The 27,856-nt window shown below is 40.6% G+C and overlaps 1 protein-coding gene and 1 pseudogene across 9 annotated transcripts in view; one reads left to right on the top strand and one right to left on the bottom strand.

Moving 5' to 3' along the window:
- Window positions 1–952: 952 nt before the first annotated feature.
- Window positions 953–5,721, bottom strand: LOC116746174 (annotated as a pseudogene).
- Window positions 5,715–27,856, top strand: part of LUC7L3 (LUC7 like 3 pre-mRNA splicing factor) — a 25,641-nt gene continuing 3,499 nt past the window's right edge. For 5 of the 9 annotated variants that reach the window (XM_032616070.1, XM_032616064.1, XM_032616065.1 and 2 more), the window contains exons 1-9: window positions 5,715–5,980; window positions 17,155–17,221; window positions 20,322–20,361; window positions 20,845–20,989; window positions 21,342–21,416; window positions 22,949–23,053; window positions 24,011–24,172; window positions 24,569–24,852; window positions 25,596–25,756. In XM_032616070.1, the coding sequence (XP_032471961.1) occupies window positions 5,882–5,980; window positions 17,155–17,221; window positions 20,322–20,361; window positions 20,845–20,989; window positions 21,342–21,416; window positions 22,949–23,053; window positions 24,011–24,172; window positions 24,569–24,852; window positions 25,596–25,756 (1,138 nt within the window). In that variant the 5' untranslated portion in view covers window positions 5,715–5,881. Of the gene's footprint in view, window positions 5,981–17,154; window positions 17,222–17,478; window positions 17,644–18,028; window positions 18,369–20,321; window positions 20,362–20,844; window positions 20,990–21,341; window positions 21,417–22,948; window positions 23,054–24,010; window positions 24,173–24,568; window positions 24,888–25,595; window positions 25,757–27,831 lie in introns of those variants that run through there. The other 4 variants (XM_032616066.1, XM_032616072.1, XM_032616071.1 and 1 more) reach the window with 4 other exon arrangements.

Here is a 27,856-nt window from a genome sequence, read left to right as displayed (position 1 = left end):
TAGAGCTGGCGTGCCACAACTACTGAAGCCTGCGCACCTAGAGCCCGTGCTCTGCAACAAGAGAAGCCACTGCAATGAGAAGCCCACGCACCGCACCAAAGAGTAGCCCCCACTCGCCACAACTAGAGAAAGCCCACGCACAGCAACGAAGACCCAACGCAGCCAAAAATAAATTAATTAAAAAAAAAAGTCTATCCTTGCCAAACTCCATAAAACAGCCACTGGGGAGTAACCCAGCAGAGCCCTGCATCACTCCAGTAAAGCTGTCGGTTTCATCACATGCACCAACATGTGCATGGCTAGTTTCTGCACTCCTACTTAACGTATTTTACACCTATTGTACAAAACAGCATTTTATACACTGACGTGTAAACTTCCTAAAAAGATAAAGCAAAGACAAAAGTATTTTTCTTAATAGAAACAAGATATACCATCACTTATAGTATTCAAACATTATTGCACTTTAGCTTTCATAATTTGACAATGCATTCATGAAACAATCTGTAGACAACTAGTTTTAAGAGACGTTAAAAAACACTTTTTAGACATGAATATCCTAATTTATTAGGTAAGAATTTCACAAACATTACTTTTTTTTTTAATTTATTTTTGGCTGTGTTGGGTCTTTGTTGCTTAACGTGGGCTTTTCTCTGGTTGAGGCGAGCAGGGTCTACTCTTTGTTGCAGTGTGCGGACTTCTCACTGCGGTGGCTTCTCTTGTTGTGGAGCACGGGCTCTAGGCATGCAGGCTTCAGTAGTTGTGGCACATGGGCTCAGTAGTTGTGGCTCGCAGGCTCTAGAGCACAGGCTCAGTAGTTGTGGTGCTGGGCTTAGTTGCTCCGCGGCATGTGGGATCTTCCCGGACCAGGGTTCGAAACCCGTGTTCCCTGCATTGGCAGGCGGATTCTTAACCACTGTACCACCAGGGAAGCCCACAAACATTACTTATATTATCAGTAACAGTGGAGCTGGAGAGTACTGTGCCATCTCCAAGCTGCATGGTGAGAACCACCAGCGGTGTGGCGGCACTTGTGGCCCTTTCCAAGGCTACAGCTCTTTCAACCTGCCAATGTCAGCCCTCACATCTACCTGTACTGTGGACTGGACTGGTGATCCACTAGGTGTCAGGATTTCTTCTGGTAGATTTATGGAATGGATCAATGAGGATAACCTCAAAGAATTTGTGTGTAGAATTTTCACCAACCCAGTGTGAATCCAGGACTCTCAGAGCCACATGGTGGCACCCAGCTCACTCCTCCACAATAGACTGAAAGCTTCAAGCAAACTTTAGCCGTTTAACACCATGATAATTAGGCTTCCCATAGTTGGCACCCTTAGGAACTGGGCATTTGCAGCTAGCACGGCTCACAGGAATCTGATATGTGACATAACCTTGCTTGGCCTTGTATCCCAGTCTGCGTGCTTTATCAGGCTGGGTGGGGTGGAGGGCCCTGTGGCGTGCAGAGAGCTGGCAGTACGGCCAAAAGCACACCTTGAGAAGAAAGCGCATTACATCGGACTGCTTCTTCCTCCACAGCTCCTGGATGTACTTGTAAATGCCTGTTTTGGCTTACCTTTGAGATAAACTGATGGCTGCCACCAGACTGAAAGGGAGAAACTTTCATCTGAAAGAAAAAGACTGATATTTGCAGTATCGTGTGAAAACCCCAAAATGTACAAGGTAAAATGGTGGCACAAGGAAGATGATGAGTTGTGTGTGGCAGGCGGAGAATGAGGGTCCAGGTTGGCTTTACAGAGCTGGTGATGCTTGGGCTGTGAGCTGAGGAAGATGGGTAGACGTTTCTGGGGTGAGGAAAGAGCATTCCATGTCTGGAGCAGTGTAATGTGGTGTGATGTCATAGGAAGAAGGGGTGTTCAAGGTATGGGGGGAGCAGTAGCAGAAAGCTGGAGAAGCAGGTCCGATCATGGATGGCCTTGTGGTGTTTAGATTTTAGACGGGGAACCATTGAGCGGTTTTGAGCAGGGAAGAGACACAACTGGATTTACATTTAGAAAGATGATGGAGGCAGCAAAGCAGATGGAGGATGGAGTCATGGGGGCCACACTGAAGACTGGGAAGCAGTAGTAACTGTGGCTTCATTTCTATATTAGTTCACCAGAGCTGCCATACAAAGTACCACAGACTTATGGCTTTAAACAACATAAATTTATTCGCCCACAGTTCTGGAGGCTAAAAGTCCAAGATCCAAGGTGTCAGTAGGTTTGGTTTCTCCTGAGGCCTCTCTCCTTGGCTTGCGGATGGCTGCCTTCTCACTGTGTCCTCACATGGCCTTTCCTCTGTCTGTGTGCCTACCTGGCGTTTCCAAATTTCCTCTTCTTATAAGGATACCAGTCAGATTGTATTGGGGCCCATTTCAAATTTATTACCTCTTTAAAGGCTCTATTTCCAAATGTAATTACATTGTGAGATCCTACTGTGGATTCTGAGAATTTGAACATATAAATTTGTGGGGGGGGGCACACAGTTCAGTCCATGACACTTTGCATTAGTAACATACATGGAACGGGGTCTGGAGACCACTGATTGATAAGGTTGTTTTCCATCTCAGCATCAGAAAATAACCAACTCATATAATCTATAAAAGTTATCTGTAGGGCTTCCCTGGTGGCGCAGTGGTTGAGAGTCCACCTGCTGATGCAAGGTACACGGGTTCGTGCCCCGGTCCGGGAAGATCCCACATGCCACGGAGCGGCTGAGCCCGTGAGCCATGGCCACTGAGCCTGCGCGTCCGGAGCCTGTGCTCCGCAACGGGAGAGGCCACAGCAGTGAGAGGCCCGCGTACCGAAGGAAAAAAAAAAAAAGTTATCTGTAAACTGGGCATTGTGATTTGTTCATAAAGACTACTTTTGGGAATTCCCTAGCCATCCAGTGGTTAGGACTCTGAGCTTCTACTGCAGGGGGCACGGGTTTGATTCCCCTGGTCGGGGAACTAAGATCCCACAGGCCCCCAGGGGCGTGGCCAAAAAAACAAAAGACTACTTTTATGTCTGAATCCCTGATGCCCAGCAGATGATGCTGGCACTGGTTGAATTAATGAAAAAGATAAATGAATGAATTCATTATCTGCAGTGGTAATACACACTGAACTGTGGCTGGCCTCAGAATCTATGAAAAAGAGAGCCATAGAGAGCCTAGTGTGGGACTGGGTAGGAGCTCTTGCCTCTGAGATCCAAAGGACAGTATTTTCCTTTTATTTCATTTCAAGTTATTGTTACAGTTTTGTCTTCCACGGTTCAGGAGCTCCCTGAGAACCAGGTCGTATACATCTATCTGTGTTCCCGGCCACTAACCCAGTCCCTGGCACAAAGTACATGTGCCATTAAAGTTTGTGGAATGAAGGAGGGTATTAGATTAAAAAGTTTTAGGGAATTCCCTGGTGGTCCAGTGGTAAGGACTCGGCACTTTCACTGCCGTGGCCTGGGTTCAATCCTTGGTCAGGGAACTAAGATCCTGCAAGCTGCGTGATGTAGGAAAAAAAAAAAAGTTTTAGTGAACAGAAACTGTAACTTTGCACTCAGGTTTTATAAGTTCTGTTTGTAGTTCAAGATATGTACTTTTTTTTTTTCCTTTTTGGTGGTCATGGCAGTGGTGAACCTTCAAAAAACGCTTCATTGAGAAAACAGCAACTCAGCTGAAAACTCCCTCATCTCACTGCTGCATCTACAAACTGATTTCTTTTTTCTTCTCTTGTTTCAGTGGAGAAAAGGTCCTTTTTTCTAGGAAGGGCCAATATGCCCTGGAGCCTAAACCATCACCTTCCCTTCTTAAGAATTTGGAACTTTAGCTATTCTCTTCTTTTATCTTCTACCTTCTCCAACACTAAACATATTCTAATTTCCCATCTTGAAAAAGCCTCCCTTGACCCATACCTCCTTTCAGTTCTTACCCTATCTCGCTTCTTCACTTCTTAAAATGAGTTGTCCACCTGCCATTTTACTCCTTCATTTTTCCTTCGTTCTTCAATCCGTTTCAGTCTGACTTCCAACTGCGGATCCAGTGGATCCTTTTCAGTCTTCCCATGCCAGATCTTCAGCAGTTTTCTACAATGTTGGTTACTTTCACCTTTAAAAAAATTAGTTATTTATTTATCTTTGGCTGCATTGGGTCTTCGTTAATGTGCGCGGGCTTTCTCCATTTGCGGCGAGCAGGGGCTACTGTTCGTTGCGGTGGCTTCTCTTGTTGCGGAGCACGGGCTCTAGGTGTGTGGGCTTCAGTAGTTGTGGCACGTGGGCTCAGTAGCTGCGCCTCACGGGCTCTAGAGCACAGGCTCAGTAGTTGTGGCGCACAGCCTTAACTGCTCCGCAGCATGTAGGATCTTCCTGGACCAGGGATCGAACCCGTGTCCCCTGCATTGGCAGGTGGATTCTTAACCACTGCACCACCAGGGAAGCCCACTTTCACCTTCTTGAAACAGTTTCTCTATTTTTGTTTGTTTGTTTGATCTTCCCTGACTCTATACTCTTCAGACTTTCCTCTTACATCTTTGGCTTCCCTTTCACAGTATCCTATGGTTCCTTCTCTACCCCTTTAAAGCAGCATCTCTCAAATGCTTGCTATCCTCAGCCCACTTAATGAGTATCCTGACAGTTTTAGGTTTATTTAAAATAATGATGAACATCGTTTCATATAGTGAAATGACCTTGGTATATGCTACTCTCTCTCTGCTTTGAATTCTTTTTTGTCCACTTTGCTTGGCTGGAGAGCCATCATCTTTTAGGCCTTAGGTCATTTCCACGGAGAGACCTCTCTTACTCTTTGACAGAACCCTACTTTCTCCTCCTCATTATCATAATAGCTAATGATTAAACTTAAAATGTGTTGGGCCTGTTCTACATGCCTTACCTGTGTTATCGTCACAGCAACATCTTATGTGTTTAGGGGACCATTATTACTATAAGCCCCATTTTACAGATGGGGAAAGGAAGGCAGAATGGCAGAGCTGGGATTACCAACCCAGGCGATCTGTCTTTAGAGTCAGTACAGTTAACGGTGCTAGAGTACTTATTACAATTTATATTGATATATTTATTTATTTAGTGACGGTCTCCCTCACTAATCCTCAAGGTCTGTGGGAGCAAAGACAGTGTCTGAAAGATTCAGAGCTTAGCTTCAAGCGTTTACCTGGTACATGATAGGTACTCAAGATATTTGTTCAGTAAATGAATCAATAATTAAAAAAAATTCCAGACTGGGAGGCAAACTCCTCCCCATACTCCGCGTGAGAAGAAACCACCTTATCTCTTCTTGCCTTGATTTTCCACCTTGTGAATCAGGGGAGTCGGGGTGGGAGGAGCAAGCCAGGGAGAAGAGGCGGCAAGCGCAGAGACTAGGAGAAAGGAGTCGAAACGTGGAACGAGTGCTTATCTTCACTTTCCTCCACTGCAAGATGGCACCGAGAGCACCGCGTGGTACAAGAGGATACGCTACCCTTTTCTCCATTTCGGAGCGGTGTTAAAGCCTCAAGACGTATGTTTCTATTTCCGTGAAAGAGCGCGGGACTAACGGAGCCTACGGAAGGAAGCAGCACGCGTTACCACGTTGAATAGCCTCCGGTTTCGCTTTGCGCGTAATAGGGCGGTGCGGCCCAGCAGGGGCGGAATTCAGGCCTCGGCAAGCCCCGCCCGCGGGCCGGCGGAAGCGGCCCGCCCTCGCCTCCCAGGCCTGGGCGTGTCCTGGTGGGCGCACGCGCGCGCACGGCATGTTGGGAAGGCGTCCGCGCGGCGGCCATTTTGTCTTGTCGGCTCCTGTTTAGCGCAGGCTTTTAGGCCGGGAGCGGGCTGGAGAGCTTGGCGACTGCGTCGCCGGCGTTTTCTTTGGTGGGTGCCAGGGCTGGTGGGAGCAGTCGCCCGAGGAAAGCACCATGATTTCGGCCGCGCAATTGTTGGATGAGTTAATGGGCCGGGACCGAAACCTCGCCCCGGATGAGAAGCGCAGCAACGTGCGGTGGGACCACGAGAGCGTAAGTCCCGCGGGCCTTGGGCCTGTGCCCGGGCGTCGTGGGGGAGGGGAGTGGAACGGACTGGGGCCCGCCGGGGCCGCGGCGCGGTTTGGGGCCCGGGCCGCCCCGCGGTCAAGTGTCTGACCCCGTGGTCGGAGGGAGCCGGGAGGATAGCCCGGGAGGGAGGAGTCCTCCTGGATCCTAGGATAAGGGATGATTTATTGTTGTTTAAGTATCAAGGAAGTGAAAAAGACCCTTGGCAGAATTGAAAAGCACCTTAATCAGGCAGGGAAAGGCGGGAAAGGAAGGAATTTTTTTTTTTTTTAACGTCTATAGGCTCTGGAGTTTTCACTTCATTGTGAAATAGGGGAAAGGGCAGATTCAACCGTTATTTGGGCTGAGCGACGTATTTAGACTGAAATTTCTGGCCAGCATTAGTGGTAAAAATCGTAACAGTATATTATTTCAGTAACGGTTCAGTTTCGACGCTTATATGGGGAAATAAAATTTTAAAAGAGGTCATAACTTGGTAGGGTTCACCGTGATTTACAAATATTGTTTGATAGCAGTACGGTCTAGTAAGCCATTCATGTAGATAATTGTCAAGGCATTTTCTTCACGTGAAACTCATTTGATTCTCTTAACCCTGTAGGGGTAAATAATTATAAACCCAGTTTCACCGATGAGACTTGAGAGGCTCACCCAAGGTCTTTTGGCAAGTTAAATGGCGATACTAAACCTAATCTTTGTGGTCTTGTTCACTTTCCACAGTTCTATGAAACTGGTTCTCTGCAAATACCCTGATGTTTATCTAGTGTTTTGAACACGATGTGTAACATTTGTTTTAGGTCTTACCTGAAGAATAGATGTAGAATTTAATTTTACATGTGGTTGTAATCAAACAAGATAATTTAAGGGCAGTTACTAATCAAAATATGAAGGAATAAACAATTATGCTTTTTTTTTTAAGTTGCTTACTCATTTTAAACATACATAGGCTTTGGTCAGAATAAAATTTCTCTTGCAGTGTGGGATAACAAGTTGGTGCTAGACAAGTCTTTTCAGTACCTTAAAAAATAAGAGTTTGACTAAAGTTGTGGGCGCTGCCTGATTCCACAGTAGTATGAAGTGTTGTGGTAGAATTCATAGAGTAACTGTTTTTTGCCTTGATTCTTTCTTTTCTAGGCATTTCTTTGTCACAGTGAAGTAACTTTTTCTTTTACCACTTCACTCAGTAATCTAAGCTTTGCAAGAAGAAAAAAATGAGCATTATGATTCACTTGGGCAAATAGGACATTTATCTATTTTGAATTACAGAGAGAAAATTCCTTTTAATTGCTCATCAACTGGAGCAGCCTATGTCTGTGCCTAATTGGTTTTGAACAAGTGTTGTGGAGAAACTTTTTTTCCTGGTGGTATTTTATTGCCATATTCCATTACATGTGCTGGGTTTATAACACAAGTAATGAGGCTGTCAGAAAAGCCACTTAAGTTTTATGTCATCTTAGTTCAATAAATCTGTTTTCCTTTCAGGGTTTTTTTTTCCTTTTAGTGCTTCTCACTGATTTAAACTTTTGGTGCTGTTAAAATATTTTATGCCTTTAATGACAAGTTGCACTTCATTCTAGATTCAGGGATTTGAAAAAGTCAATTGCTGGTGTTTCAGATTCTTGTCTGCAAGGAAAGGTTGGTGTAGACCAGCATGTGGCCTCTTCTAAATAAGCAGGAATTACTATAGAGTTTTATAAAGCTGGGGAAGCTCGTGGCATCACTTCCAGGTCATTTGCATATGTTGTTGGCTGTTAGTGCTAAAATCCTGGAGGAATAGACAACCCCAGTATGTACTGTAAGGGTTTCACCATCACTGTAACCTGATACTTCAGTTTTTTATTTTTTTATTTTTTTGGCCACGCCTTGAGGCTTGTGGGATCTTAGTCCCTGACCAGGGATCAAACACAAGCCCTAGTCTGTGAAAGCGTGGAGTTCTAACCACTGAACCACCAGGGAATTCCCCAAAATATTTTTGCATTCCTGTTCTATCTGGAAATTTTTCTTTGCCACACTTGCACTGGATGCAGAAAGCCATTTCAGCTGGGTGGGGTCCTTTTGTTTAACAATGAAATGGAAGCTTTACCTTAGTGTTAAAAAATTCCTAGATGTCTGCATCAGACTGATCTTTGGAATTTGTTTTAAATGCAGATATCTGTACTTCTCGGGCGCCCACCCACCCCCATTCTGATAGGTCTACATTAAGGCCCCAGAAATGTGCATTTTTTAAAATGGCATCTTTATGCATTCTAAAGCTTGTGAACTACTGCTTCCTGACCCACCTCCTTAGTGTCAATACTAGGTTTTTTTGTTTGTTTTAATAAATTTATTTGTTTTTATTTTTGGCTGTGTTGGGTCTTCGTTGCTTGTGCGTGGGCTTTCTCTAGTTGTAGCGAACGGGGGGCTACTCTTAGTTGCAGTGCACGGGCTTCTCATTGTCGTGGCTTCTCTTGTTGCCGAGCACGGGCTCTAGGTGCGCAGGCTTCAGTAGTTGTGGCACTTGGGCTCAGTAGTGTCACTCGGGCTCAGTAGTTGTGGCTCGTGGGCTCAGTAGTTGTGGCTCGCAGGCTCAGTAGTTGTGGTGCACGGGCTTAGTTGCTCTGCGGCATGTGGGATCTTACCAGGCCAGGGACCAAACCCATGTTCCCTGCCTTGGCAGGCGGATTCTTAACCACTGTGCCACCAGGGTAGCCCAATACTAGGTTTTTAATTGTGAGCTAGAAGCACTTGGGGGAAACTCATTTTTAAGTGAAGGATGCTTCTGTGATGCAAATTACTGACCTTTCATTTATTTGTAAAGATGTATGTAACCACTATCAGGGAAAGTGCTTTACGTTACAGGCCTTTCCAACTTTTGTAGATTGTTACCTTTGGATCTGAGAGAAAGTAGTGTTCAACTAAAGTAGTTTTCAACTCAAGTCAAATCAGCTTTAATACTGTTCCAAGGATTCATTGACACACCCTCCTCCCTCATTGATTAATATTTTACATTTAACTGAGATTAGTGTTTTTGCGTTAAGCAGTTTGCTTTGTTAATCCTAAACAACCAGGGTAATGAGGAAAGCATATGATTTTACCTGCCTAGTGTGAGCACCTTTTGGTTAGTGTTCACATGCAAAGATTTCAGCGTTTGATAGAGAAGGCATTGGTAGCCTTCTGATCATCTGAAGAGTTGAGATTGTAGGGAATTGTAAAGTTTGGTCTGGAGCTTTTATTATTATATATATAAAAGGAACTTTGTAGTTCAAATTGAGGATTTTATATTGTAGATCTCAACCCAAGAGTGAAATTAAGTGTTGACTTAACTCTGATTCTAATAATATGTAAAATGAGACTTTGTTCATAATTTATCAAATTCAGGTGTGCCCTCTTTTCAATGAAGGCTTAATGATTTATGAAGGGAATTGAAATAAATGTTCTTTTCTAAAATTTTCACAATGTTAGCAGATACTGTCACTGACACTGAAAGTTGTTTAGAAAAAAAAAAAACAGTTAAGTTACTGTCCACATTTTTACTTGTGACTTTTAACATCTAAAAAAGGGATTCAGGGCTTCCCTGGTGGCGCAGTGGTTGAGAGTCCGCCTGCCGATGCAGGGGACACGGGTTCGTGCCCCGGTCCGGGAGGATCCCACATGCTGCGGAGCGGCTGGGCCCGTGAGCCATGGCCGCTGAGCCTGCGTGTCCGGAGCCTGTGCTCCGCAACGGGAGAGGCCACAACAGTGAGAGGCCCGCGTACAGCAAAAAAAAAAAAAAAAGGGATTCAGAATCTAAGAAGGAAATTGGAAGCAAAAAATGAGTAAATATACCACATGGCGTCTACAGGTATTTTACTAGACAGTTTTTTTTTTTTTTTTTTTTTTTTTTTTTTTTTTTTTTTTGAGGTACGTGGGCCTCTCACTGTTGTGGCCTCTCCCGTTGCGGAGCACAGGCTCCGGACACGCAGGCTCAGCGGCCATGGCTCACGGGCCCAGCCGCTCCGCGGCATGTGGGATCTTCCCAGACCGGGGCACGAACCCGTGTCCCCTGCATCGGCAGGCGGACTCTCAACCACTGCGCCACCAGGGAAGCCCTACTAGACAGTTTTAATTCATAGTCACCAAAATGTTATTTTTGTCAGAAGTATAGGCATCTCCTGCCTCACTCTGTAGTACGTGGTAAGTGTTGGGCTTCTTGGAATTGCCAGCAGCCTATGTTTTGTGTATATAACTGCTGTTTGCTTTTTTCTCTCCAAAACACATACAGAAGTGAATAGTGGAATGAACTCTGCATGTAACCATACCCAGTGAGACACATTATCAACAGATGGCCAGTATTATTTCCTCTGTATGTCCTACCTCTTTCACTATTTTGAAGCAGTTCTATCATTTCAACCTTAAAAGACATCATTATCTGTCTCTAAAATATAAGGACTGGGACTTCCCTGGCATTCCTGTGGTTAAGACTGCTAGTACAGGGGGCATCAGGTTCGCTCCCTGGTTGGGGAACTAAGATTCTGCATGCCTTGGAGCACGACAAATAAATAACCACAATATTATTATCACACTGAAAATATTAAGGTATTTCCTTAATATTTGATTGCCTTTGGGAAACCATGTGTGTGTCTCTCTGTCTCTCTCTCTGTGTCTCTCTCTCTCTGTCTCTGTCTCATTAGACTTTTTTTTCCTTCTGATGCACCGTGCAGCTTGTGGCATCTTAGTTTCCTGACCAGGGATTGAATCTGGACCCTCAAGCAGTGAAAGCACGGAGTCCTAACTACTGGACTTCCAGGGAATTCCTGGTATCTCATTAGACTTGATTTCTTCACAAGGGGAGAAAGTAGCTTATGTTAGTATACAGTGTTTCATTGTTTCATGAAATGTGTTTAATTTTCTGATCATTTCTTGTAAATTGAGGAAGTTCCTATAATTACTTTGGATGATACAAATAATACAGATTATTTTGAATGACACAAAAATGTATCATTCTTATAATACGTACAATCGAATAGTATAGATGCAGCACTTTCCCTGAGAGAACTGTCATTTGGTAGCAGTTATGAAGGAGTAATGGGCTTTTGTAGCACAGTGGGGGAAAGTAGAGGGTCTAGAAAAGCACACATGAAAAAGGCACTTAACCCAGACTGGGGTACTCGGGGAAGGCCTCTTAAAGTGGACTTTAAATACTGGGACCTAAAGGATTCGTAGGAGTTAGCCTGAGGGAGAGAAGACAAATGTTACTAGGGGCTGGAGAGAATCTTAGGCCTGAGAAATTGTGAATGGTATTAGAGCTGAAGCCCTTGTTTTTGTTGTTGGGGGAGGAGGTGTGTAGATAGATGAGCAGGAACCTCATTTTGAATGTTTTTTATAAGCCTTGTTAAAAGTTGGGACTAAATGACATTGGGAAATAATTGAAGGCTTCTTAGTGGGAGAGAGATGTTTACTATCTCAGCTGCTGTGGAAAATTGATTAAAATTTTACAGGAAATTTGTGTAGGCAATAAAAAAGAGTGAACCATGACTAATTACTATGTTAAGAATTGATTTTACTATTATGTCCCCTCTGATTTAGAGTTGTTAAAATGATTTTTTACAAAAGTAAACTTGCTTTACTATAAAAGGTTAAAATTAGAAGTAAACAGCGAAAGTCTGACCTTGTCTCCCCTTCCTATTGTTACATTCCCCTGGAAAAGCTTAAAAATTTGTATGTATGTTTCCAGATCTTTCCTAGTAATTTACAGACACAGATATATAAGTGAAAGTTGTCATATAGTAATGTAATGTTATATAAGTTATAATATATACTTAACAACTTTCACTTATACTGTGGAATCTTTCCTCATTGGTACATGTAAATCTACCTTAGTGCTTCACTGGTGGCGCAAGGAAGAATCTGCCTCCCATGCAGGGGACATGGGTTTGAGCCCTGGTCCGGGAAGATCCCACATGCCGCGGAGCAACTAAGCCCATGTGCCCCAACTACTGAGCCTGTGCTCTAGAACCCGTGTTCCACAACTACTGAGCCCGCGTGTTGCAACTGCTGAAGGCTGCATGACTAGAGCCCGTGCTCTGCAACAAGAGAAGCCACAGCAATGAGAAGCCCGCGCACCACAACTGAGAGTAGCCCCCACTCGCCGCAACTAGAGAAAGCCCGCGTTAAGCAACGAAGACCCAACACAACCAAAAATAAATTAAAAAAAAAATCTACCTTAGTTTAACTATTTCCTGGTGGATATGTAGATTATGTCAAATTCTTTTACCATTACCAACCAATCCGCAATGAACGTTCTCGTACATGTAGCTGAATCATTTGTAGAATAGATTCCTAGAAAGATAATGACTAAGTTAAATGCATATTTTACTTAGTCATTTTGATGGATGCTGCGAAATAGTCCCACAACTCTAGTAATGTTTGGAATGTTCCTTTTCCCAACAGTTATCTAATGCCAGATTTTAATTTTTTTGAATTTTATTTTCAGATATTGTTTTAACTTTTGACAGTTTGACTTTGTTTAATGTGATGGAAACTTGGAATTAAAATTTCCTAGTCACATTGGTTGTATCTGCATTCTCTTAAGTGGTAGTGAAAAGTACGCTGTTGAGATTGAACTCTTCTGGTCTTCAGTGTTACCTTAATTAATCAAGGGAATCACAATTATGTTATGCGAACTCTGTTCCCCCTTGCCACCTTTGGTTATCAGACTTCTAGGTCCATGATGGACATTTAGTAAAGACTTGCTGAGTCAAAGACTTAATATTTTTAGTTAAACATCCTCAATCCCTGGGAAGGGTTAAAAGAAGCAGTCTAAGTAGCTAGAGTTTATTGGGTAGAATAACAAATGTGTTGATGTTCCATTTCTTTACAACAGTATCTTAAGGAGAATTGGAGAGTGGAAGGAGCACACAGAAAAGAATTAGGAAAATAGGTTTTAATCTCTATTTTGTAAGTAGCTAGATGCCTTCAGGGCAGGTCACGTGGTTGATCTCCCTTTCTCATCTCAGATGGAGTGATTGGACTAAATTATAGGTAGACCTGCTGGCATGCCTTATTTGATCTACATAGTGCCTAAAGACATTTTAAAAAGTAATGGGTAGTATTTTAAAAACCAGACTTATTTGCTCATTTCTCCCAATTCAGTAAATGGAGAGTTTAAATTTTACAATCCCACTGTGAAATACTTATTGTCTCCTTTTTTTGTATTGAGGACACGAGGCAGAGTTACAGTTGAAAAGTGGCGGCCACGTTTCAAACTCTGCAGTATGTTGCCTCTCCAAGCATACCTATTTCAACTTGCCTATTTCATACTCTGCTATGTCTGTCTTTTCATGTTTCCTTATGCCTAGAATGTCTTGTCATTCCACTTCTGAACTTAACCAGTTCAAGCTTCACCACTTGACATTCCTGACTAAATTCCTGTCTGTTCTAGTGATGCATGTACATTTTAGTTTTTGTGTCACTACTAAACCGAGCTTCTTGAGGAGTGAGTCTTAACATGGTCTTGTATTGATACTTCAAGCATCGTTTTTAGCACATAGTGTTAAATGATTTTTGAAGTGCCATTTTCTACTTTTTCAAATTAAATGCCGTTTAAAATTAAAATTCCATACAGTACTTACTAGATTTAAGTGTGTTCACTCACGTATTTTATTGGAAAACTGACATAGTATATTTAGACTTAGAGTTTTGACCACTTAGAATGTACTGTTTTTTGGAAAACTATATAAATAAGGCTTAGAGTTTAGAATAAAACTTTATTTGTTTATTTTTGGCTGTGTTGGGTCTTCGTTGCTGTGTGTGGGCTTTCTCTAGTTGCGGCGAGCGGGGGCTACTCTTCGTTGCGGTGCACAGGCTTCTCATTGCAGTGGCTTCTCTTGTTGCGGAGCATGGGCTTTAGGCGTGCAGGCTTCAGTCGTTGTGGCGCGCAGGCTCAGTAGTTGTGGCTCGCGGCTTCTAGAGTGCAGGCTCAGTCGTTGTAGCGCATGGGCTTAGTTGCTCCGTGGTATGTGGGATCTTTCTGGACCAGGGATCGAACCCGTGTCCCCTGCATTGGCAGGCGGATTCTTAATAATTGTTTTTTTTTTTTTTTTTTTTGGTGTACGTGGGCCTCCCACTGTTGTGGCCTCTCTCGTTGCGGAGAACAGGCTCCAGACGCGCAGGCTCAGCAGCTATGACTCACGGGCCCAGCCGCTCTGCGGCATGTGGGATCTTCCCGGACCGGGGCACGAACCCATGTCCCCTGCATCGGCAGGCGGACTCTCAACCACTGCGCCACCAGGGAAGCCCCTGGCAGGCGGATTCTTAACCGCTGTGCCACCAGGGAAGTCCTAAGAATAAAACTTTAAATAGCTCTGAAAATCAGAGGTATTTTAGTTTTAAAAACCAGAATTTATTACACATTTTATGACAAACCTTGAAGTTGGTAGTCATCCCCACTTTTACAGAAAACTTAAGTCATACAGTATGTGGTAAATCCCAGTTCAGACCCAGGTCAGTTTGATTTTGGTGATAAATGTTATTAAAACTAAGATTCAATAAGTACTATTTGGAAATAATTCCAAAAAGATTTCCTTCCTATAAATACTCAAGTTTGTATTTAGTTATATTTAAGAGTCAGGAGGGACCTTAGAGATGTTTATTCCTTTGTTTTAATGAACAGTAGTCTTATATTTACATATGTACTTGAAAGCAAAATGCATAGTGATAGTAATAACTTTCATACTTATGATAGTAAACTTTCATACTTATGAGGGCTGAACGCCAAGTTTAGTTTTAAAATTAATATAATTAAATAATATAATTAAAACCATATAATTTGTAGCTATAAGTAATGGTAAATGCTGGTAATAACTATTATTAACCTATTTCATATAACTATTAAAATTGTGGGAAATTTGTTAAATAATTTTTGGGCCCTTGGAACCAGGGTTAATAGTCTGAAAGATAAGTAGCATACCCTCTTTGTCTGTCCTCCTTCCCCCAAATGAAAGGGATTCTTTTTACTAGCTAATTATTTGGTTGCGCCGGGTCTTAGTTGCGGCTCACGGGCTCCTTAGTTGCGGCTCACGGGCTCCTTAGTTGTGGCTTGCCTGCTCCTTAGTTGCGGCATGCATGCGGGATCTAGTTCCCTGACCAGGGATCAAACCTGGGCTCCCTGCATTGGGAGCACGGAATCTTAACCACTGTGCCACCAGGGAAGTCCCCTGAAAGAGATTCTTAAACTGAATGTTGGCATTGGTATTTTGCTGATACACTTAAAGTGGATGCAGAATTTAACAAGTCAGACATTTTAATAATTAGAAAAGTATATAGCATTTTAAAACAATCATTTGCATGTATAGAGCCCTTTTAAAATTCAGGTATAGTTGATTTACAATATTATATAAGTTTCGGGTGTACAACATAGTGATTTACAATTTTTACTCCATTTACAGTTACTGTAAAATATTGGCTATATTATATTCCCTGTGCTGTACAATATATCTTTGTAGCTTATTTATTTTATACATCATAGTCTGTACCTCTTAATACACTACCTCTATTTTGCCCCTCCCTCTTCCCATTTGTTCTCTATATCACAGAGTCTGTTTTATTTTGTTATCATTCACTAATTTGCTTTTTTTTTTTTTTTTTAAGATTCCACAAATGCATACAGTATTTGTCTTTTCTCTGTCTGGCTTATTTCACTAAGTATAATCCCCTCCAAGTCCATCTTTGTTGTTGCAAATGGCAAATTTTCATGGCTGATTAGTGTTCCATCGTGTATATATACCACATTTTCTTTATCCATTCATGTGTTGATGGGCACTTAGGATGCTTCCATATCTTGGCTATTGTAAATAACGCTGCTGTGAACATTGGGGTGCATGTATCATTTTGAATTAGTGTTTTCGTTTTCTTTGGATACATACCCTGGAGTGGAATTGTTGGATCATATATGGTAGTTCTATTTTTATTTTTTGAGGAACTTACATATGGTTTTTCCACAGTGGCTGCACCAATTTACATTCCTCCCAACAGTGTACAAGGGTTCCCCTTTCTCCACATCCTCGCCAACATGTTATTTGTGGTCATACAGAGCCTTTTTAATAATTTAAAATCGAGTGTTAGAACTTCTAAAGAAAAGAAAATGGTACAAAGATACTATGACATATGGCTACATATAACAGGATAATATTGATATAAAACTAAATCTGTTTAGACATGATTTTTGAATCTCATTGTTCTTTATGAGACCTTTCTTTATAAGACCTTAGTTCTTTTGGACACAGCTTATGGAACCACATTGCTTCACACAAGTATAAAACAGTTGACCTTTGAAGCAAAAAACAATCTATTTCAGATTTAACATCCAGTTCTAAGTGTCTCGAAAAAACTCATTCAATCTTAAATTTAGCAGACCTTTTCTATCATATGTTATAGTTGTACATTGAAAAATTACCCAATAACAATGAAGGGTTATATGAAGGGAGATATTTTGCTTAACAGGTTTTGGTTTGCAGTGTTATAGAATTAAACATAGGATAGAGCAGTCCCGGAATATATCTGAAGGAGTTACAAAAGTACCAGTGAGAGAGAATTAAAAGTCGGTTTCATGTTAATAATTCTTCCTCATACCATAGAAATTACTCAGTAAAGTGCTGGCATGTGTGAAAATATCCACTACACCTTAGGGCCCATTACAGGATCTCTTTAAGTGAAAATACTGAACCAGATTGCTTTAAATAAGTGTTACTTGGAATTTAGGCAGTGATTTCCAAGTCTTAGTCTGTAAATTGGTTCTGGTCTTTAACAAAGTTAGGAAAATAAGAACAATGTGTTTTTTGTGTGTTTTTAATTAAAAATAAAAAGTTATCTTTTTTCTGGATGTCTTTATCCAATATTTTTTGTTGCTTGGGAGTAGGGCAGTGATTTCTAATAGAAATAGGAAGTAATTATAGAAATAGAAAATGCTGGTAACTGTCAGTCCTGCACTTCTTGTACTGGAATCCAGGAGTCTGAAAGTCATTAATTTACCTAACTAAATGGCTTAACAAATGAAATTATTCTTAACTTACTTGGTTGAAAGATGAAGATCGTGAAATGAGAAAATAGTTATTTGGCACCCTTTTCTGGTATAGTTCTAAAACCGAACAATTTCAAAAAGTTAAATTACCTTTGTTTTTCTTCACTAGGTTTGTAAATATTATCTCTGTGGTTTTTGTCCTGCGGAATTGTTCACAAACACTCGTTCTGATCTTGGTAAGTAAGTGTTCTGTGTAACTTATCGAATTTATGATTAAAGAGAAACTGATACTTTATAATTTTGAAAGGAAGTTTCCTCTTAAAGGTTTGTTGATAAAGTAATTTCTTTCCTGGCTTAGTTTTTTGAATGTATTAATAAATGTCAGTCTAATTAAACATGGTGGCTTAATTGAATATACATATCTATTTCCACTCCCTCCTGAAACCCCTCCACTAAAATGAAAATTTAAAAACAAAAAAGGTGTAAATGGAAGAGTCGAGATAACATTAGAGATGTCAGCACATTTTTGGAAGATGACAAGTGGATGGAAGAATAGCAGAGAAACCTGTACCCTAAAAGCCTGCAGAAGGGGGTATTAAACAGAAGAAAGAGTTTGATCAGCAGAACCCTGGACAGGCTCAGGATTTGGAGGCATCAGGTACCATAGAAGGCAGAGTTGAATCATGGGGCTGAAAACCAGAGATGAGTCTAGTTCAGGGTTTCTCAACCTTGACATTTGACAGTTTTACCTGGAAAATTCTGTGTTTGCGGGGGTGGGAGGGGCTGTCCTGTGGATTGTAGGATGTTTAGTAGCATCCTTGGCCTGTACCCAGTAGATGCCAGTAACATCTCCCAATTGTGACAACCAAAAATGCGTCCAGGCATTGCCAGATACCCCTGGGGGCAAAACTGCCCTTGTTGAGAACCACTAGTCTGTGTGGTCAGACCTGTGCATCTGGTGATTCTGTCTCCCACCCCTACAGCCCAGGAGACCCCGGGGGTTATGTTCTGAAGAAATTGGGGTAAAGAGACTCTAGTTCATTTGAGCCACAAAATGCAAAAAAAAAATTTGATCATTTTCTTCTCCCAAGGATGGTACATAACTAGTATCATTCTAGAAACATTAACAGCTTGCCCTAAAACATTAAGAGCACATTAGGGCTGGATGTATCTAGATACTGGGAGTAGAGATACAGGACAGGGCAGTAATGAACGAAGATGAGACTATAAGAGATAAAATGAGTCTGTATTTTCAATAGTGAGGTTTTCCCATTCCCTTCCTCTGCCCTGTTCCTAGAAGGATACAGCCAGATGTTTTTCCCCAGGCAGAAGAGAAGAGGATTCTTTAGAGAAAGTGAACAGTTCCAGAGAAATGATCTACAGGTACTGACCCTTGGGGAATCTCCTAAAAGCAAGTCTTGCTGCCCGATTTTCCTATGGTAAAGCCCGTTAGTTGACAGACCCTGCCTGAGCATACCAACTTCGAGTCAGATTTTGGAAGTGTTTTGCCAGCCAGGGAATACCAGTCAGACATTTGAAGAAAACCTTCAAACACAAAAGATTAACCAAAACCAACAGAAAAAAAGAATTAGTGGAATATGGTGGATAATGGGGGAAAACAGAAGAAAAAAAAAATTTAAAGCCGTAACTAAATTCAGTATCCTCAGAGAAATAAGAGAACATGTCAGGAGGAATAGGATGCTGTATTAAAAGGGAAGTTTTGAAAAACTAAGAAGAGTTCTTAGAAATTAGAACTAGAGAAATCTGAAATAAAATCAGGGGAAAGTTTTGAGGATAAAATAAATTTGTGGAATGTTGATAAAAAATTAAAATTTGAAAAAATTATATCAGTCCAGTCCTCTAATAGCTAATTAAGAGTTCTAGATAGAGAAAACAGAAGGGAGGAAATTTTAATATTGCATTATTAAAGGACTTTACCCTCTAGATTGAGTGAGTCCTTCAAGAGCTCAGTACAACAAATGAAAAAAGATCCACACCATTGTGAAATTCCAGAACACCAGGCGTGAGGGTGGGGCACATAGGATTATCAGTCAGGATGGCCTCAAATTTGTCAGTATGACACTGGAAGTTGAAGACACTGCAGAAACACCCTCAGGATTCTGAATGAAAAAATGTTTTTACCTAGGTTAGCTATATAGCCAAACAAAAGGACATTTTCAGACATGCACGGTCTCAACAAACTTATCTACCGCCTTTTCTCTGGAAACTCATGGGTGTAAACCAAGAAGGAGAGAAATAAGAGATCCAGTAAACTTCAGTACAAACCAGAAAAGGAATTTCTAAGGATGACAACTCTATTAGTGAGCTTAGAAAAAAAGCAGCCCAGGCTGAAGCAGGACAGAAAGCTCATGGAAGGAAATAAAGCTGATTATCTGACTATCTCATTGGTATTGAGATAGTTTCTTATAGCTGAGTTAAAGTGTTTGAGATGAATTTGGAAATAGAGACATAGAAAAGACTAAACAAAAGAAAGAATTCCAGTAAGTTTATCAAAAGTGTCATTATAATGCACCTTTTGTTTGACTCAGCAGTTAATGTAGGACTTGCATAATCAAAATATACGCACTGAATGTTTATTTAACCTAAATTTTTGATGCCTAGGATAAACCAAGAAAAAGCAAAATAAGCGTAAAATTTAGAAATATGGAGGTAATTCCAGAAGATACAGCTAAAAGGGTCAAAATTGGTTGCCTTTTGGAGATGGTACGGGGTAGGACTAGGGTGCTAGTCTTGTACTATTTACAGAGACTCGAAATTAATAAAATGTCGCTGGTGGTTCAGACCAGTGGTCTGCCCTCATCCCAGTTTTCTTCTTGGTGGCAGTAAGGAACAATATTTTCCATTCCTCCTACTCCCTCTTTTTTCTTCTCTTACGTAGTTCTGTGTTACACTCATCTTGAAGACTAAGGAGAACACTTTTCATGTGCTTACTTGGGTATGTCGCTTCATGATTCAGTAGGCTTAATTTAGGTGTCTACAGACTACTTAGTGATTAAATGAATCTTCTTTCCTTTTTTTTTTTTTTTTTTTTTTTTCTTTTTTGGCGGCACGCGGGCCTCTCACCGCTGTGGAGCACAGGCTCCGGACGCGCAGGCCCGGCGGCCATGGCTCACGGGCCCAGCTGCTCCGTGGCATGTGGGATCTTCCCGGACTGGGGCACGAACCCGTGTCCCCTGCATCGGCAGGCGGACTCCCAACCACTGCGCCACCAGGGAAGCCCTGAATCTTCTTTCCTTTTTTAAAAAAGAACTTTTGTTTTAGCAAGAGAAAAGTTAACTTCAATAATTTATACCTTCATATTTCTTGTTCTTTCAGGGCCTTGTGAAAAAATTCATGATGAAAATCTGCGAAAACAGTAAGTTACCTTTTGGGGGGTCATCTCCCCACCCCCATCATTATTTGGCTTAAAGGGGACAAGGATTGAAGAAATAATTGAAATTCGTGTAAAATGAATGTTGGACAGAGGTCCTTTTCATTAGTTGGGGGTGGTACAAAGTGATGCAGCTTTATGTAGTATCACCATATGAGTACATACTGTGTGCCAAGTATAAGCCTAAGCATTTTTTTCTATATCACATTTGTTTTTATTTTATTTTTCTTCTATTATTATTTTTTGGTGGTTCCTCACGGCTTACAGGATCTTAGTTCCCTGACCAGGGGTTGAACCCGGACCCTCAGCAGTGAAAGCACAGAGTCCTAACACTGGACCGCCAGGGAGTTCCCTGCGCCTTCAGTCTAAACGCAGTAGTCCATGAGATTAGTTAAGATAGAATATGAGAGTTGTAATCAATAAAGATTTGGAAGGAAAGCAGTGCTTGTTTATTTTCATTTTTATTAGGTATGAGAAGAGTTCTCGTTTTATGAAAGTTGGCTATGAGAGAGATTTTCTGCGATACTTACAGAGCTTACTTGCAGAAGTAGAACGTAGAATTAGACGAGGCCATGCTCGTTTGGCATTATCTCAAAACCAGCAGTCATCTGGGGTGAGTATGAAATTAATTTACAGTCTTTGTAAAGTGTCCTTGTTCTCTGGAAACCCAGATTTCCCTAGTGTTGAAACTTGTGTTCAGGTTCATTCACTACTTTGTATTCTTTTAAAATTTCAGTCTTCATTAGTAAATGCAATATTGATTTTGCTAATCATAAGGTTTTGATCTTAGATATAAATAACTGACAGAATATGCAGCTGATTAACAAAAATTGAGGCAGCTGAGTTACTGTCCTTGTGATTCAGCGTTTCAGTTATTAAGTAAAATAGTAGGCATGGTATGTGAGAGTTTGAACGTCTTTTTCTGTATTTTAGTTGTTGATAATACATTCTGTTGTCTTCATTAGGCAGCTGGTCCAACAGGCAAAAATGAAGAAAAAATTCAGGTTCTAACAGATAAAATCGATGTACTCCTGCAGCAGGTGAGAATTGTGTGCGTTAATGTCAGAAAATACTTGGAGTAGACACTTAACCAAAGAAGGTATAAGGACAGCAAATAAATACATGTAAAGTTGCTCAGTGTCATTAGACATTAGGGAAATACAAATCTACAGTGAGATGCTTTTTGAACACCTATTAGAATTGCTAAAATTAAAAAGACTGACCTGTTAGTGGAGAGCTGGGCAAACTATCTTACGCTGTTGGGGTATGTAAAATGGTGCAGCCACTTTGGAAGAAGGTTTCTCTCTTAAAAAGTTAAAAGAGGCACCACGAGCCATTACACTACTAGGGAGATGAAAGCATATGTTTACACAAAGCGTTGTATACACAAAGAGTTGTATACCGATGTTTATAGTGGCTTTATTCATACTAGGCAGGTAACACTCCAGACAAACCTGGAAAGAACTCATGTGAGTGTCAGTAGGTTAATGGATAAAAAAAATGTGATGTATCTATACCAGCGGTCCCCAACCTTTTTGGCACCAGGGACCGGTTTCATGGAAGACAGTTTTTCCACAGATGGGGGTGGGGGGATGGTTTCGGGATGATTCAAGCTCATTACATTTATCGTGCAGTTTATTTCTATTGCTGTTACATTGTAATATATAATGAAATAAGTATACAGCTCACCATAATGCTGACAGGAGGTGGAGCTCAGGTGGTAATGTCAGCTATAGGGAAGCAGCTGTAAATACAGATGAAGCTTTGCTTGCTCGCCTGCCGCTCACCTCCTGCTGTGTGGCCAGGTTCCTAATAGACCACGGACCACTCTTGGTCCGGGGGTTGGGGACCCCTGATCTATATACAGTGTGATACACTCTTCAGTAATAAAAAGGAATTAATTACATGTAACTGTGTGGATGAATCTTTTTTTTTTTTTGCGGTACGCGGGCCTCTCACTGTTGTGGCCTCTCCCGTTGTGGAGCACAGGCTCCGGACTCGCGGGCTCAGCGGCCGTGGCTCACGGGCCCAGCCGCTCCGCGGCATGTGGGATCTTCCCAGACCGGGGCACGAACCCGTGTCCCCTGCATCGGCAGGCGGACTCTCAACCACTGCACCACCAGGGAAGCCCCGTGTGGATGAATCTTAAGATAATTAGGTTGAGTGAAAGAGGCCAGAGCCCTACAGAAGGAAAAAAAAAGTGCATGGTTCCATTTAAATAAAATTCTAGAAAATGCAAACTAATCTATAGTGACATAAAGCAGATCAGTGGTTGCTTTGGGAGGAGATACAACAAAGAGGCAGGAGGAAACCTTCTCGGGTGATGGATATGTTTATTATCTAGATGGTGGTGTTGCTTTCATGGGAGTCAAACCTTATGAAATTGTGCACCTTAGAAATTTGCTGTTTATGTTCTGTTAAGTATACATAATTAATGCAGGCTTCACTAAACAAAACCAAACAAAAAGACCCAAAATAACCGCTAAATGCTAATGAAGCTTGGGGTAAAAAGAAAAATACTTGGATAGTGTGGTTAGAAAGATATCTTGACTGCTTTTTAAATTCCCCTTAGATTGAAGAATTAGGATCTGAAGGAAAAGTAGAAGAAGCCCAGGGAATGATGAAATTAGTTGAACAGTTAAAAGAAGAGAGAGAATTGCTTAGGTCCACAACTTCGGTGAGTAGCAACCTCATTTTGGTTTACCCAGGCTGTTCACTGAGAATTACTAGGATCTATTCCGATTTGAGAACAGTTTTCTAATGTCAGCAAACTTTATTTTAAAGGGCCACATAGTAAATATTTTAGGTTTGCGGGTCACAAGATTTGTAATATAAAGGCTCTTATATTACAAAAGCAGCTTTAAACAATATATAAACAATTGGATGTGGCTTTGTTCCAGTAAAACTTTTAAAAAAACAGGCCTCTAAGCCACTGGCTTGCCAACCTGTGCCTTAGATCATAAGTATTGATTTGGGCCTGGGTTTTATTTATTTTTTGTTAGAACAAATTACTCAGTTTGTATTTACCTTAGTACAGAATTGGTATACTCTTAATAATACCTTCTACTTTCTTAACTTTCAGTTAGAGAATATAATGTTTAGATATTGATACATGTTTTGGTATCAATGTATTTGATATGTCTTTGATATAGTGTATTTTGTATCAGTGTATGTATTTGTACATACAAAATACGTGTTTTGGATATTGATGCTAGAATATAATTGGTCATTGGTTCCCAAATATTAAAAGGATATGTTCAGATTATACTCAGTTCAATTCCTTAATGATTTTGAAAAACACTTTTAATATGGAGTCCACATTTTTAACCTGTTGAACCAAGCAAGAAATGAATTCAGACTAAAATAGGTAGCTTTTTCGAGGTGGTACAGGTAGCTTTTTCTTTGTTGGAGTTGAGGGATGGGGTCTCAGTACTTCTTGGGTGATGTGGAAAGTTGATTGCTGCTGTCATGCTTCCTCTCTCTAAAAGTTACTGCTCAGTATTATGGCTTTGGGGAAGTGGAAAGTAGCAGTTGACAAAATTAAAAATCTATTCTAAATGTTAAGTACTTTTGGGGCGATTTGTTTGTTCTGTCTTCCTCAGATAGTCTTATAATAACTGATTTATCATTTCAGACAATTGAAAGTTTTGCTGCCCAAGAAAAACAAATGGAAGTTTGTGAAGTGTGTGGAGCCTTTTTGATAGTGGGAGATGCCCAGTCCCGGGTAGATGACCATTTGATGGGAAAACAGCACATGGGCTATGCCAAAATTAAAGCTACTGTAGAAGAATTAAAAGTAAGTTTCTTATAAACATGTATTTTAGCTATAGCTAGTACTTTATTTTAATATGGTTAAAAATTGATCACATAGAGATATAAATCTCTCGTTGATATTTTTGCTGACTGTGTTATTTGAGGTAGCGATAATCCCTGTAATGCCTTGCTATTCATTAGATTAGCAAAGCACTGTATTTTTTTTACTCTGTAGTGCCAGGAATTTGGGAGAAAGAATATTCCTGAGGGTTTAGTCAAATAATATCTTGTGTACATACATGGTGTTGAGATTTCTCCATTTCACTTTTAGGGTATCAAATTCCATAAGTTGGTCTAAAAATGCTTCACATTAGGTAGCCATTGTTTGACAGTGTCTTTATATAGTTCTAAAAAAAAAAATCAAACTCTATTTCCTTAGGAAAAATTAAGAAAAAGAACTGAAGAACCTGATCGTGATGAGCGTTTAAAAAAGGAGAAACAAGAACGAGAAGAAAGAGAAAAAGAAAGGGAGAGAGAAAGGGAAGAAAGAGAGAGGAAACGACGAAGAGAAGAGGAAGAAAGAGAAAAAGAAAGGGCTCGAGACAGAGAAAGAAGAAAGAGGAGTCGATCAAGGAGTCGTCACTCAAGCCGAACTTCTGACCGAAGATGCAGCAGGTCTCGGGACCACAAAAGATCACGAAGTAGAGAAAGAAGGCGAAGCAGGTATATTGAACACATGAAACAGAGCCAGACATATAGTGAGTGTACAATAAACAGTAGTAATTACTAGTGATATTCCTTGGTACTTGACCCTCTTAAGTCTCATTAAGCGTGAGGATGGATTATGAGAGTTGAATCTGAAAGAGTCCATCTTCGAGGCAACTTCATTGCTATTTCTGAGGCAGTCTAAGGAGGTTTGATGCAGTCTTATTAGGAAGTCGGTGTATTGGATGGTCTTTTAAGTGCTTCTCTTCTCATTGATTCTGAGAAGACTTTTTTTTTTTTTTTTTTTTTTTTTTTTCCCAGTACGCAGGCCTCTCACTGTTGTGGCCTCTCCCATTGCGGAGCACAGGCTCCGGACGCACAGGCTCAGCGGCCATGGCTCACGGGCCTAGCCACTCCGTGGCATGTGGAATCTTCCCGGACCGGGGCACGAACCCGTGTCCCCTGCATTGGCAGGCGGACTCTCAACCACTGCGCCACCAGGGAAGCCCAAGACATTTAAATTATAAATTATTTTGGGTAGGGCTACCTATTTGAAAAATTGAAGTTAGAAGGATTTTCAATTTTCAGTTCTTAAGATTTCTAATGTAAATATGTTTTAATAGTAGGTTCTATTCTTTTGCCTTTAAGGGTAAGTTTTGCTTTTAATCTTGTTATTTATTCAACAGTATGTAATTCTTCAAGGTTTTTTCTCACTGTAATATCAGCTGAAATTGCTTTCCTTTTGTTTCAAATTATTTAAGAAGCAGAGATCGACGAAGAAGCAGAAGCCATGATAGGTCAGAAAGAAAGCATAGATCTCGTAGTCGGGATCGAAGAAGATCAAAAAGCCGAGATCGAAAGTCATATAAGCACAGGAGCAAAAGTCGGGACAGAGAACAAGATAGAAAATCCAAGGAGAAAGGTTAGTTTTTATGAGAATTTAATTTATTAAGAGACTGTTTTCACTTTCTTGTCTCCCCACCGACTCACTTTTCTTCAGACACAGGCAGAGTTCCACTTCAAGCTATACTCATTTTCACTTATGATGAATACCATTCAGTAGGAGACAAGCATTATTCTTCCCTCTCCTGCTCTGATTTGTGAGAATGACAGTTGGCCTGGTGTTTTCTTAGAACATGTTAAAGTCACATCCTTCAATTGATAACTTGAAGGCTTATCATTTAGTTTCTTCCAAGTATTGCATTACCTTTTAGCCTTATTAAGGTGTAGAATTCTTGGTTATTGGCCACTTTTTTTTTTTTTGGTACTTGCTGCAGTGTTCCATAATATGTCTTGCAGAGTAAAATGTACATTACTGCATTGATGCTCATGTACAGCATTCATTTAACTCAGTACTTCTAAGTTTGCGGTAGTTGAATGCCTTACATGTGTCTTACCGTGTTTTTTATTGAAGCAACATGCTCTTTCCCCTCTACTTTTTCCTTTGGTTTTCTGTGGCATTCCAGTATCTGGTTCACTGTGCACTCTTAATGGACTTTTTCATTTTGTCTTTGGCATGTTTTCACAAGGATATTCTCATCTTTCAACTTAGCCTTCATTGAACGATAATTCTTTTAATCATTAGGGTTGCCTTTCTGCGTTTTCTTCAGATTCTTCGTGCATCTGTCATTTTGTATTGACTGGGCTATTCTGCTTTGCATGGTTTTCAGGAATGAGAGAAAGGGCTTATTTCTAATTTTCTTGGCTCTGCTTGTTCCATCCTGTTCTGCCTATCTGTGTCCATGTTTGATCACCAACATAATATGTGTGCTCCTGTTTGAATTTATTGTATTAGATGTGTATATGATACTCATTATTTTCTTTTATGAAACTAGTCTATGGTTTTTGTGGGGTTTAACTGAGTTAGGAAACTAGCAGCACAAACAATGGATTTTTTTTTGTTGTCTTTTATTTTTCCTCAGATAAGTGCACCTTCTCTTTTTAAAAATATTTACATATATTCACTTTTTCTACAACATGGAGCAAATGTTAAAAAGTAGGGAACAGGGTAATTTTTAAAACTTGCTGTTGTGAGCTTTAGTATTTGCCATTTAAGTTCAGAAATTACTTTTGTGATTCAAAAGACAATTGATACCAAGAGTTAACTGACTATATAAGTTTTAAGAAAGCTTCACCCAACCTTTTTGCAAGACTTCCTGTATAATATATTTTGGGGATGATGGGTCAACTCTCAAGAGCCAGATAAGGATGTCAGAGATGAAATTAATCACTTCTCTCTGAGAACTAAATCTCTTTGCTGTATCCTCATTTGTGACACTTAAAATAGTTGCATTGGTTCTCAGTGACAAAAGCTAGCTAGCCTTCATAACTGTCTGGGATCAAAGTTGAGCAATAAATGTCACTGGTCTGACTTAAAAACAGTTTGTGTAATTTCTAGAGAGAGCAGAAAAGATGAGTTGAATTGCTAAACTCTGATCCTTATTGTAATGATGACATCGTGGAATATAATCAAACTTTTGTTTAAGTAAAATAAGCTGCATTGTGTTTAGATTATGGACAAACAGGGATTTTCCTGGTGAGATGTGGAGGAAGGAGTGAAGACTTGATTCAGAGAAAACTCTGCATCTGGTCCATCTTGAAAGATTGGGTATGCCGTTATAGATACATTTTAAACGTTGGGATCTCTTTTAGAAGTGACATGATTTATTGGCTTTTGAAAATACCGTGTGGCCAATTAGGCACTCCTGTATAAATAACTGAAGGCCTGAACTTTGAGGTCAGATATGAGCAGTAGCAAGCATTTGATAATGGCGATGAATAAGAGGGAGCTCACTACTCCATGTGCTATAATGAAAGCACTTTATCCGACTCCACAAATGAAAAGTGGTTTCTTGCACAAACCTATCTTTCTTAACCACCAACCAATTTAGGGTGCTCTCTTTGTCAAGAGAGGTTCCTTTTTTAATCCATAGCCCTGAAGTCCACCACACTTTGTGGATGTCCTTAGGACTATTAAGATCTACCATATTTATATAGGGCAGAAGATAAGATTATTGGACTG

The sequence above is a fragment of the Phocoena sinus genome, chromosome 20 (assembly GCF_008692025.1).
Source record: "Phocoena sinus isolate mPhoSin1 chromosome 20, mPhoSin1.pri, whole genome shotgun sequence".
In the NCBI taxonomy this organism is placed as follows: Eukaryota; Metazoa; Chordata; class Mammalia; order Artiodactyla; family Phocoenidae; genus Phocoena; species Phocoena sinus.
This window is presented reverse-complemented; position numbering and strand designations above follow the sequence as displayed.